The sequence below is a fragment of the Ceratotherium simum genome, chromosome 28 (genome assembly GCF_057802395.1).
Source record: "Ceratotherium simum simum isolate JZ-2026a chromosome 28, ASM5780239v1, whole genome shotgun sequence".
In the NCBI taxonomy this organism is placed as follows: Eukaryota; Metazoa; Chordata; class Mammalia; order Perissodactyla; family Rhinocerotidae; genus Ceratotherium; species Ceratotherium simum.
The window spans coordinates 28,139,201-28,153,161 of NC_141927.1; the positions used below are offsets into that span (position 1 = coordinate 28,139,201).

Genomic DNA, 13,961 nt, shown 5'->3' on the forward strand with positions numbered 1-13,961 from the left:
TCCTTATCAAAATTCCAATGTCATTTTTCACAGAAATAGAAAAAAACCATCCTAAAATTCGTATGGAACCACAAAAGACCCTGAATAGCCAAAGCAATCTTGAAACAGAAGAACAAAGCTAGAGGCATCATGCTCCCTGATTTCAAACTATATTGCAAAGCTACAGTAATTAAAATAGTAAGGTACTGGCATAGAAACGGACACATAGGTCAATGGAAAAGAACAGAGAGCCCAGAAATAAACCCATGCATGTATAGTCAATTAATTTATGAAAAAAGAACCAAGAATATACAATGGGGAAAGAACAGTCTCCTCAATAAATGGTGCTGGGAAAACTGGACAGCCAAATGCAATAGACTGAAATCGGACAACTACCTTACACTATACACAAAAATTAATTCAAAATAGATTCAAGACTTGAATTTAAGACCTGAAACCATAAAACTCCCAGAAGAAAACATAGGCAGTAAACTCATCTGTCTTGGGAATGATTTATTGGATTTGACACCAAAAGGGCAACAAAAGCAAAAATAAGTGGGACTACATCAAACTAAAAAGCTTCTGCATAGCAAAGTAAATTATCAACAAAATGAAAAGATAACCTACTGAATGGGAGAAAATATTTGCAAATCATATACCTGATAAGGGGTTAATATCCAAGATACATAAAGAACTCATGGAACTCAACAGCAAAAAAACCAAACAGTCCAATCTAAAAATGGGCACAGAATCTAAACAGACATTTTCCCAAAGAAAACATACAGATGGCCAACAGGTACATAAAAAGATGCTCAACAACACTAATGATCAGGGAAATGCAAATCAAAACCACAATGACATATCACCTCACACCTGTTAAACTGGCTATTATTAAAAAGACAAGAAATAACAAGCGTTGGTGAGGATGTGGAGAAAATGGAACCCTTGTGCATTGTTGGTGGAAATGTAAATTGGTACAGACACTATGGAAAACAGTATGGAGATTCCTCAAAAAATTAAAAATAGAACTTCCATATGATCCAGCAATCCCACTTCTGATTACAGTAGTCCCCCTTATCAACAGGGGATTCGGGACCCTCAGTGGATGCCTGAAACCGTGGATAGTACCAAACTCTATAAATACTATGTTTTTTCCTATACATACATACCTATGATGAAGTTTAATTTATAAATTAGGCACAATAAGAAATTACCACCAATAACCAGTAATAATATAAAACAATTATAGGGGCCGGCCCCGTGGCTTAGCGGTTAAGGGTGCGCGCTCCGCTGCTGGCGGCCCGGGTTCGGATCCCAGGCGCGCACCAACGCACCGCTTCTCCGGCCATGCTGAGGCCATGTCCCACATACAGCAACTAGAGGGATGCGCAGCTATGACACACAACTACCTACTGGGGCTTTGGGAGAAAAAAAATAAATAAATAAATAAAATTTAAAAAAATAATTATAACAATATACTGTAAGAAAAGTTATGTGAATGTGGTCTCTCTCAAAATATCTTATTGTACTGTACTCACTCTTCTTGTGATGATGTGAGATGATATAATGTCTATGTGATAGGATAAAGTGAGGTGAATGATAAAGGAATTGTGACATAGCATTAGGTTACTACTGACCTTCTGACAATACGTCAGAAGGAGCATCATTGAGCCAAGACAATGTCAGCGGCTGGATGTCAGAAACAGACAATGTCAATGGACGGGGACCCAACAAAGGGATGATTCATGTCCCAGGAAGGATGGTGCAAGATTTCATCATGCTACTCAGAACAGCATACGATTTAAAACTTACAAATTTTTTATTTCTGGAATTTTCCATTTAATATTTTCAGACCACAGGTAACTGAAACCACAGAAAGTGAAACCACAGATAAGGGGGGACTACTGTATTTATCCAAAGAAAATGAAAACACTAACTCAAAAAGATATATGTACCCTCATGTTCATTGCAGCATTATTTACAACAGCCAAGATACAGAAATAACCTAAGTGTCCAATGATGGATGAATGGATAAAGAAAATGTGACATGGCCAATAAGCACATGAAAAGATGCTCAACATCATTAATCATTAGGGAAACACAAATCAAAACTACAATTAGATACCACCTCACACGTATTAGGATGGCTACTATCAAAAAAACAGATAAGAAGTATTGGCAAGCACATGGAGAAATCTGAACTTTTGTCCACTATTAGTAGGAATGTAAAATGGTAAAGCTGCTGTGGAAAACAGTATGGTGGTTCCTCAAAAAATTAAAAATAGAATTACCACATGATCTACGAATTCCATCTCCAGGTATATATCCTAAAGAATTGAAAGCAGAGGCTTGAAGAGATATTTGTACACATATGTTCACAGCAGCACTATTCACTATAGTTAAAACATGGACGCAAACAAATGGATAAGCAAAACATGGTATATAAATACAATGGAATATTATTCAACGTTAAAAGGAAGGAAGTATTCTGATAGATGCTACATCATACATGAACCCTGAGGACATGACGCTAAGTGAAATAAGCCAAACACAAAAAAAAAACAGTGTATTATTCTACTTATATGAGGTACTCAGAGTAGTCAAAATCACAGAAAGTAGAATGGTGGTTGCCAGGGACTGGGGAGCGGGAAAGGGGTAGTTGTTGTTTAATGGGTGTAGTTTCAGTCTTGCAAAATGTAAAAGTTCTGGAGCTCTTTGGCACAACAACGTGAATATACTCAACATTACTGAACTATACACTTAAAAATGGTTAAAATAATGTACAACAAAAATTTCACAATAAAGAAAAAAATGGTTATGTTAAATTTATGTGTTTTTTACTATAATGTAAAAAATTTTTTAATTAACAAAAACAACCCTGAGGATTAGCTGATTCAATACACCACCTTAAAATTAAACCATATTACAAATGCAGACTGGCCTACTAAGACTATATTGGCTGTTAATTATTAGAAAACCCCAAAAAACAATTACTGAGGGATGAGTGATTTGGAACAGTCACTGGTTTTCCTCATTCTTTTCTTTCTTGCTTTTGCAGAGTCCTTTTTGTTCCTCGCTAGCACTATACTATACATTTTTTCAAAGTACTGTTTGGTCAACAAAATGAACATATGAAGTAATAGTTATCTTCCATCTCCACCAAGAACTGAACAAAAGGAAGCAACACAGAAGAGATTTAACTTAATTATGCCAAAGAACTCCCTTGAGAAATTACTTAGGCTAGAACACATCTTCACATTTTTAAGAACAGAATAAAAAATCTGAGTTTCAAACAATTCAGAAATAATCCTGCCTGAAAATGAAATGGATTGTATGCTTTTCATGACCTCTTCAAGTCTAATCCTTAGGGAACAGAGCACCACTAAAGGTAGGGCATCAAAGTGACTTTACATCATGAAATTATTTAAAATAGAATAAGCAATTATCAGTTTACATCACTGTTCTACTTTAGAATGTAATGAAAAGCCTGCACAGTAACAATACCAGCCCCTATCAAAACGGAAAAAAAGAAAGGAGCAGGAAACATAACTAGCACTCTCAACGTTAAGCTAGGATTCAGTAGTTCTACCTTTCAACATGCTATAAAGTGCATAATTTATCAACTTTGGTCACACATTACTTGCAACATTTGTGCAGGTTAAGTTTAGACACTTTCAGGTTAAAAATCTTAAGAGGGTCCTGCTTCTGGTAATGGTCAAGTAGCTCTTAAGGGACCAACCTTCCCACAGAAAACTACTATCAAGTTTGGACAAGACATTTTAAAAAGAGTAAAACAGCTAAAAGAATAAAAAAGATGTGTCATATGCCACAGACTACAGAAAAGCCCAAGCTTCAAGTCTGAGTCTAGCCAAGGTAACAGCCTGGTTAAAAACAAAACAACCAAAAAAAACACTCCGTGGAGGAATATAACAGAGTCCTGAGTCTTTACACATTCACAATGTTCAAGACTCAAAAGAAGTTTATCAGATATATGAAGACACAGGAAAACACGATCCATACTCAAGAGACAAAGAATCAGTGCAAACCAGCTCCAAGATGACACAGCCGTTGAAATTAGGAGGATTTTAAAGCAGCTACAAGAAATTATATTCAAGAGTGTAACGGAAAATATGCCTGTTATGAATGAAAAAAACAGAAAATCTCAGTAAAGAAAGAGAAACCATAAGAATGAAAAGAAAAGACTAGAACTAAAAAATACAATCTCTAAAATAAAAAGTTCAATTAGGCTTAACAACAAATTAGAGGTAAAGAAGAAAAGTCAGTAGACTTGACAATAGATCAATAAAACAACAAAAAAAAAAAGGTGAAAAATATAAACAGAGCCTCAGTGACCTGTGGGATGATACCAAAAGGTCTAACATGTACAACTGGATTACCAAGAAGTAGAGAAGAGAAAGGAGCCAAGTCTTCCACAGGTAGCAAAAAGAATTATCCTGCTTAGGGCCGGCCCCGTGGCTTAGCGGTTAAGTGCACGCGCTCCACTGCCGGCGGCCCGGGTTCGGATCCCGGGCGCGCACCGACGCACCGCTTGTCCGGCCACGCTGAGGCCGCGTCCCACCTACAGCAACTAGAAGGATGTGCAGCTATGACATGCAACTATCTACTGGGGCTTTGGGGGAAAATAAATAAATAAATAAATAAATAAGAATTAACCTGCTTAGAGGTTAGCATCAATTATTAGCAATTGTGAAGAAGAGAGACTAGCAGCCTTTCCAAGTGAGTTCCTAATTTAAACCGGAAATGTAACCTGTATGACTTTTATTGATAGCCCCTTTAGGAATTCATAACAGCCAGGTTATTAGTTAACGCTTTTGTGTTTTAATGCCTCAGGTTCCTTAGATTAGCAATGTCTACTAGCATTGTTGAAACAGCTCTTATATACAAACATAACAACTTATGAGAAAAACACTAATGTCTTTGAGGAAAACTTTCCAGAAATATTCTGAAGAATCAAACAATTATACACAACAACACAATAGGGAGCTATCAAAGCTACACAAAAATAGCTACGCTCTGTCCTGCTCTGCAGCACAAGACACAAATTTCAAATCTTCAACTGGCTTACCACTATCGATACCAAGTATATATGATAGAGGCTTTAAAAATAAAAATTTAAAAATCCTTGCTATTTTTTAAAACCAAGAAGACATTATTAATTCAAGTTATATTAAGGCATAGAAAGAAAAGTAAGGTTACCTTGACAGCTTTCTGGGAATTGGGCAGTCCTTCCTCTATGTCTTCTAAAAGAATTCCTCCTAAGCCTCGCTGGTCATGCTTATCTAAGAGCCTAAGTAAGGCCTTCTTATCTTTCAAGTTGTACTTGGGCTTGAAGGCATACTTCCCATCTACTACTTCAATTTTGGGATTATTGACTAATGCCTGTAACAGTGACACAATTTGAATATATTAACAAAAGGAAACCTCATATATACATTCTTAAATTCTACTAATTATTTAAAAAATAACAATACCCAACACAATGATAAATTAAAAGTATCTTGTGACTATCAATTAGCAGATCCTGGACATCCAGGATCCAAAACAATAAGTAGAGATGAGCACGCTGCTCACTTTTTATAAAAGAAACTGTTTATTATTTACAGAAATTCTTTGGATGAGAAAGAAACCATTTTATCACAACTGCTTTGAAGAAAGCTATACCCATATTCTTGTGGAAGAGAAAAGAGGTAAGAATCAATAAAACGCCTAGGAACATTAATAGACAAAGTAAAGTGGGTATTGCCTATCCCACCCTCAAAGTATAGTTTATTTCATATTGGCATTATAATGTGGGAAACATTACCCTGGGATGAACACATCAATAATCAGTCTGCCCCACCTGGTATCAAATGGCACTAGCAGCTGCGGAAAAAACTGAAAAGGACCAGACTAGTGCATATAAGAAATTTACCTATAACATCAGCTTGAGAAAGAAACTGAGTAGGAAGGCAGGAATTACTGAATATAATTATGTTCCTAGTCAGTTCTGTTGTAAAGCTAATATCAGAAGCTCTTCAAGAAAGAGCAACCCTATTTATATTCTGCTGCTGCTGCCAGCCTGACCCTGAAAGGAGAAAGAAAAGAAACAGAAAAAGGAGGAGGAAGAATAGACTAGTAAAAAAATAATTTTTAACTAATATTTGTAGTCTATGAAATTCCAAAATTAGGTAAAGCAATAAAATTTAAATGTGGATTACCACTATTTGTATATCACTAATATAATGAGCTACAATGATAGTGATTAACTGGTTCATTTTATATTATGAAAATCAAGAACAATATTTCTCTTGGTAAAATAAATTAATTGAATTCTACTTCAGAAATTTTACATTTGGTCTTTAGAATACAGCAGTGGTCCTAGAAAATAGTCTTCTTAATTGTCATTTGACACTTAAACAGAAAAGAGGCAAATATCTGCATTTGTAAAACGCTATTTATTTCCAAATTAGCATGGTCACTAATTGTTTTGGGATTTCTTTTCTTCCAACATTCTGTGTTCATACACGATGTTCAGGATTATTTTTCCAAGTAACTTGCTAGAGGCAGTAACATCACTATCAAGTCATAATAGTAGCAATAGTGTAACAAATATCTTGCTTAACAAAATATCTTGCTATCCCTACAACACCTCATGCTTTAAATGTCCTAAAACATATATAAAAACAATACAATTTGCCAACACATATTCTAAATTTAGCAATTCAAAAAAAACATCAATTATTCTGTAAAATCTTAAATGGAATTGCTACAATGACTGACTTCTGTACAATTTTTATGCTAAAGTCTTTGATATTTTTAAATAGATACATAAGATTATACGAAAACCAACAAATCAATCAATCTTCAAATGTGTATGTTTAAAAAACAAAGACCCCACGCCAGTTCTTTTAAGAAAAAGTAAAAATCATCAGATTTCAGTATACTAAAAACCCTAGCTATAGCAAATTTTTCATGGTAATCAACTTTTTTCTTTTTTTACAATATTTTAAGCCTATTCTTACCTCAGTCATTAGCCATTGTTTCTGCTTGAGTCCAATATCTAAATGCTGTGTTTCATCCAAAATTTCTTCTAAAGTTAGAGGATGCGTATCTCCTCGCTGATGCCGTGTCTATTGAGGGAAGAAACTGTTATCAGAAGACAATTTTAAAATGCTAGATGCACTAAATAAATAGTTAGAGGTAAACGAATCTTTTCAGGAATGTAGAACATGTATTATGTGAGGCAGTACAATTACAGTGATGAAGAGAATGGACTATAAATCAGACAGAGGAACTGGGTTAAACTTATAAGCTCTATAAAATCAAATGATAAACTGAGGAAAAATATTTGCAACTCACATCACAAAGAGCTAATCTTCCTAACATTTTAAATCCTCCAAAAACCTAACAGGTAAATGACTAAGAGGCAGGAACACGCAAATCATAGAAAAACAAATGCAAATGACCTTAAACATATGAAAAGACACTAACTTCCACGAAGGTACTTCTTACCTATTACAATGGCAAAAATCCCTATGTTTGATGACTCTATTGGTAAGGCTATAAAGAAACAGGCCCTCTCACACATTGCTGGTAAGAACGCAAATTAATACAACTCGTATGGATAGCAATTTGGCAATATAAACGCATTTAAAGCCCTTGACCCAACAATCCCATTTCTAGGAATTTACCCTACAGATATACCAGCACAACACAGAAAAGTGACAAGGTCACTGCAGCATTGTTTGTAAAAGGAAAATATTAGAAACAACGCAAGTGGCCATGAATAGAGGACTGATTAAAAAAACTGTAGCACATCTACATTACTATAAGATGTCACAAAAGAAAATGCAGATGCTCTCTCTGTGTTGATTTGGAAAGATGTCCAGGACAAATTAAGTTAAAAAACACGTAGACACAAAATGCTGGTGAGGATGTAGAGCAACAGGAACTCTCATTCATCGCTGGTGGGAACACAAAATGGTACAGCTGCTTTGGAAGACAGTTTGGCAGTTTCTTATAAAATTAAACATATTCTGGGGCCAGCCCTGTGGCCCAGTGGTTAAGTTCAGCACGCTCCACTTCAGTGGCCTGGGTTCAGTTCCTGGGCGTGGACCTACACCACTCATCAGCAGCCACACTGTGTCGGCAACACATACACAAAATAGAGGAAGATGGCACAGATGTTAGCTTAGGGCAAATCTTTCTCAAGCCAAAAAAAAAAAAAAAAGGAGACTGGCAACAGATGTTAGCTCAGGGAAAATCTTCCTCATGAAAAAAAAAAAATTTAAACATATTCTTACCATACAATCCAGCAACTGTGCTCCTTAGTACTTACCCAAAGGAAATGAAAACTTGTGTTCATACAAAAACCTGCACATTTTATAGCAGCTTTATTCATAATTTCCAAAACTTGGAAGCAACCAAGATGTCCTTTAGTAGGTGAATGGATAAACTATGGTACGTTCAGAAAATGGAATATTATTCAGTGCTAAAAACTATCAAGTCGTGAAAAGACACAGAGGAACCTTAAATGCCTATTACCACGTGAGAGAAGCCAATCTGAGAAGGCCACATACCAACCATATGACATTCTGGAAAAGGCAAAACAATGAAGACAGTAAACAATTCAGTGGTTTCCAAGGGTTAAGGGGGAGGGAGGGATGAATAGGCAGAGCACAGAGGATTTTTAGGGCAGTGAAACTATTCTGCATGATACTATAATGATGGAGACATTCATTATACATTTGCCAAAACCTACAGAATGGACAACACCAAGAGTGAATCCTAATGTAAACTACGGACTTTGAGTGATAATGATGTGTCAAGGTAGTTTAAAGATTTTAACAAATGTACCACTACGGTGCAGGATGTCCATAGTGTGAGAGGTTGAGGGGGTGATACATGGGAACTCTGTACTTTCCCCTCAGTTATGCTGTGAACCTAAAACTGCTCTAAAAAATAAAATCAAGTAAAAAATAACTTACATATGTATACAATGGAATACTATTTAGCCATAAAAAAAGAAGAAAATTCTGCCATTTGCAACAACATGGTTGGACCCTGAGGGCATAATGCTAAGTGAAATAAGTCAGACAGAGAAAGACAAATACCGTATGATCTCACCTATATGTGGAATTCAAAAAAAAAAAAAATGAATTTACAGATACAGAGAACAGATTGGTCGCTGCCAGAAGCAGGGGGTAAGGGGTTGGCAAAATGGGTAAAGGTGGTCAAAAGGCACACACTTCCAGTTGTAAGATAAATAAGTCCTGGGGATGTGATGTGCAGCATGGTGACTATACTTAACAATACTGTAATGTATAATATACACATAAGTCATGTTGTACACCTAAAACTAATACACTGTTATATGTTATAATATCTCAATTTAAAAAAACAACAAGAAAAGTAAATGTAAGAAAAAGTATGTGTTAAAAAACATAGTGAGGGGCCAGCCCCGTGGCTTAGCGGTTAAGTGCGCATGCTCCGCTGCTGGTGGCCCGGGTTCGGATCCCGGGTGTGCACCAACGCACCGCTTCTCCCGCCATGCTGAGGCCGCGTCCCACATACAGCAACTAGAAGGATGTGCAGCTATGACATACAACTATCTACTGGGGCTTTGGGGGAAAAATAAATAAATAAAAAATTATAAAATGCAGATGTCCAGGCCCAGCTCCAGCTCTAAAGAATCTGAATCTCTGGGATTAGGCTAAGACATCTGTTACTTTAAAAAAAAAAAAAAAAAAAAAAACATAGTCAGATGATGTTAACTAAACCTACTGTGGTAATCATTTCACAATATATGTAAATCAAATCATCATGCCGTACACCTTAAACTTAAATAGCAATGTATGTCAATTATTTCTCAATAAAACTGGGAAAAAAAGATTGAATGTCTGCTAAATCAATAATGGTGAAAATACTATAATAACTTTACCTCTGAAATGAGATACTATGTAAATGCGCCTAAATTCATACCTAGTCTATTGTAGTTCATGCTGTTTTAAAATTCATCTGCATGCTTATTTCATTAAATAAAAGAGTTGCTCATATTCAATTCTTTCTTCCTGTACTTTCTCCACTGGATTTGTAAGTTATGCTCAATTAAAAGCAAACAGTTGCAATAAAATAAAATATTCTCTTAAAAAAAGATATGTAGTATGAAACCTTTTATATAGAAAGGGGCAGAAATAAGATGTTTTTATTTTGCTTCTGTATAAAGAACCACTAGAAACAATCACAAAAAACTAATAAAAGAGATTACCTATAGGAAGCAGGGCAGGGGAGAAAAGAAGTAGAATTAGAGGTGAGGACAAAACTTCCTCATTTCTACCTTTTGTTTTTTATACCAAGAGATATATTACTTATTCTAAGCCAAAAAAAAGTAAATTAAATTTATAAGAAAAAAAATCCCAGGCTCTAAGCTCCATCACTGTTGGGTAGGTTACTGAACCTCACTTGGCTTCAGTCAGGCCACTGCAAAACTAGAATAATGATTTTTCAAAAGGTATGTTTGAAAAGCAGATTAAGACATAAAGCCTAACACATACCACATAAGAACCATTTATTCAACATTTGCTATTTGCTGTTAATTCATTCAATTATTCAAATATTTAGTGATAACTCCTATGTGCCACAAGAACTGCCACAAGACGTACAATGAAATGAGAATTACTACTTCTGCCTCTCAAGAGCTCCCAATACAGGGCTGGAACCCTAGGGTTCCATAAGATGTCACTAGGGGTACCATCAGACATTGTGACTTAAAAAATAACCATTTTTTCAAATGCACCCACCATGCAGTGCTCATAGTAACAGGCAACTACTGACCATGTCAACAACTTCATTAGAAGTCTTGTAGCACCATGTGGCAAGTAGGGCTATGTTCATTTGCCTGAGCCCATTACCAGTTTTTGATGAAACAGGGAGAGGCCACTGACAATCGGTAAGCTCTGTATAGCACAAATGGCAGTGCAGTAGGCTGACAATGCCAGCAACTCCCTTCCAAATCACCTCCCCCAACCTCCCCTTGTACAGTGCCATTTAATTTAGGGGAGCAAACAAGCTCCGCTGGTGTAACAGGCAACCTGAGGGCAATGTTCATTCTAAACAAGGAATTTTTATACTCCAGGACTCAACTGTCCCCTGCCACTTTGCTGTTGTAAATGTTGCCAAACATGGATCATGTAGAAGTAAAATATATTGTGAAGTGTTCGTATTTTTGTGACGTTCTCAGTTAGTTATTATTCCTTGTGGTTTTATAATTTATCAGCATTGTTTTATAAACATGTCTGATAGTCCAGTGCGATGATTTTTTATTTTTTTTAAGTTTATTTATTTATTTATTTTTGTGAGGAAGATCAGCCCTGAGCTAACATCTGGTGCCAATCCTCCTCTTTTTGCTGAGGGAGACCGGCCCTGGGCTAACATCTGTGACCATCTTCCTCCACTTTATATGAGACGCCTCCACAGCATGGCTTGACAAGCGGTGTGTTGGTGCGCACCCAGGATCCAAACCGCACTTAACAGCTATGCCACCAGGCTGGTCCTGTGCGATGATTTTTGAAGATGATGAGATTTGTGACAGAAGAGGATTCTAAGCCTAGGCCCATGAACAATTCTAATAAGGTTAGTAATGAAGACCTATAATCTTCTGAGCCATTTCACTGCACCAGTGCAACAAGAGATATAAAAAAAGCCTACCACGGGGCCAGCCCAGTGGCATAGCAGTTAAGGGTGTGTGCTCCGCTGCAGCGGCCCAGGGTTCAGTTCTGGGCATGCACCGACGCACCGCTTGTCAAGCCATGCTGTGGAGGCGCCCCATATAAAGTGGAGGAAGATGGGCACGGATGTTAGTCCAGGGCCCGTCTTCCTCAGCAAAAAGAGAGGATTGGCGACCGATGTTAGCTCAGGGCTAAACTTCCTCACACACACACAAAACAAAGCCTACCATTACAACGAAAGCTACAGATCAATGGGCTTTACATGGGCTGGTAATCAGAGGTGTCCTATTCCACTGTGCATCATCTGTGGCAAATGACTTATAAAGGCTCCAGCAAAACTGAAAAGACACTTAAATATAAATCACAGGCATTAGACAAGTCAAAGTACTTACTATTTTAAACAGCTATTGGAATCTCAAATCAGAGTAAAGCTTTTGTTTAAAATAAAGTCACATTCAGTAAAAAGGCTCAGGAAGCAAGTTATTAGTAGAACTTATTCCCCTGAAAAGGGAGTGTGGGGGCAAACTGCACAATTGGTGGGACCTAATAATGTCAACATGTCAAATGATAGGGAGTAAAATGCACAGTTTGAGAAATTGAAAAGTATCAAACAATACAAGCAGACAAATTGATGACATGTCACAAGATGCTGAAAAGGTTTGTTTAATAAACTGAGAAACAACAGCTTGTCTATCCAGGTTGACAAATCAACATATTTCACCAATAACTGCCATGACATTGTAAAATTTTTGCGTGTTTGTTTTTTTTGTGAGGAAGATCAGCCCTGAGCTAACATCCATGCTAATCCTCCTCCTTTTGCTGAGGAAGACCGGCTCTGAGCTAACATCTATTGCCAATCCTCCTCCTTCTTTTTCCCCCACAGCCCCAGTAGATAGTTGTATGTTATAGCTGCACATCCTTCTAGTTGCTGTATGTGGGACGCAGCCTCAGCATGGCCGGAGAAGCGGTGCGTTGGTGCGCGCTCGGGATCCGAACCCGGGCTGCCAGTAGCAGAGCGCATGCACTTGACCGCTAAGCCACTGGGCGGGCCCCTAAAATTTTTAAACGATGGTGAATTTCAAGAAAAACTTCTGCTGCAAACAACTGCCACAAGCAAGCAAAAAGCAGGACATATTTAATGTGGTCTCCTCCTATCTGGAAACAAAGGTCTGTCTTGAAGGAATAGTGCTGGTATCTTCACTAATGCACCTCATCAATGGTTGGCTCAGTACAAGGTTTTACCTCTTTTGTAAAAAAAAGATATATGTATATATTCTCATGTTGTCACAAGACTGTTTTCTTCAGAGAGGTACTAGTATTAAAAACTCTTGGAAAAGAAATGAAAAATGTCTTGAATGATACTACAAAAAATGATTTGCTTTATTAAACAAAGACCAGTGCACTTGAGCACATAAATCTCCTGCTACATACAGCAATCCAGTGGCTTAGCAGAGGAGTTCTCAAAAGAACCTTTAAGCTGAAAGGAGAATTACAGAAGTGCTTTCAAGAAAATAGTAGGTCATACTTTACTGAGTACTTTGAAGACGAAGAATGACTGGAGAAGCTAGCTTTCTTAGCAGACATTTTTTTTTTTTTCAATTTTATTTATTTATTTATTTTTGCCCCAAAGCCCCAGTAGACAGTTGTACGTCATAGCTGCACATCATTCCAGTTGCTGCATGTGGGACGCGGCCTCAGCATGGCCGGACAAGCAGTGCGCCGGTGCGCGCCCGGGATCCGAACCTGGGCCGCCAGCAGCGGAGTGCGCGCACTTAACCGCTAAGCCACGGGGCCGGCCCAGCAGACATTTTTTTAATCATATGAACTGGCTGAACAAGTTTCATCAAGCCTCCAGAAAAAATGCTTTGACTTTAAGTGACAAGATTTCTGGATTTCAAAAGAAAACAGTTCTTGGGAAAAATCATGTGGCAAAAGGAAATCTTGTAATGCTGTTTGGGCTTGAGAGTGAGGAACGGTATCAGCAAGTCTCAACCATTACTAAACCACCTGCAAGAACTAAACAACAAAACAATGATATTTTCCCTCCCTTTCAACACAATGTACACCTGGGTGAAGGACCCTTTCTCTGACTCTTCTGCTCATTTGAGAACAAGTAAGTTGCCTCCTAGGATAAGGTTAAAAAAAAAAAAACCTGAAGTTTACCTATACTTACCAACTTGCGTTAGAGTTGATATCCTTTGCGAGGAGGAGGAACCACACACATACACAAAAAGAGTAGGCTAATAAATTGGGCAA

General features: G+C 37.3%; 1 protein-coding gene across 1 annotated transcript in view; it reads right to left on the reverse strand.

Annotated features, from left to right (window-relative positions):
• The window catches only part of GTF2E2 (general transcription factor IIE subunit 2), a 71,248-nt gene that overhangs the window by 34,493 nt on the left and 22,794 nt on the right, over positions 1-13,961 (reverse strand). Inside the window, exons 4-5 of the mRNA XM_004428820.3 lie at positions 7,002-7,109; positions 5,197-5,379 (exon numbers count right to left, since the gene is read on the reverse strand). Coding sequence (XP_004428877.1) covers positions 5,197-5,379; positions 7,002-7,109 — 291 coding nt within the window. The remainder of the gene's footprint in view (positions 1-5,196; positions 5,380-7,001; positions 7,110-13,961) is intronic.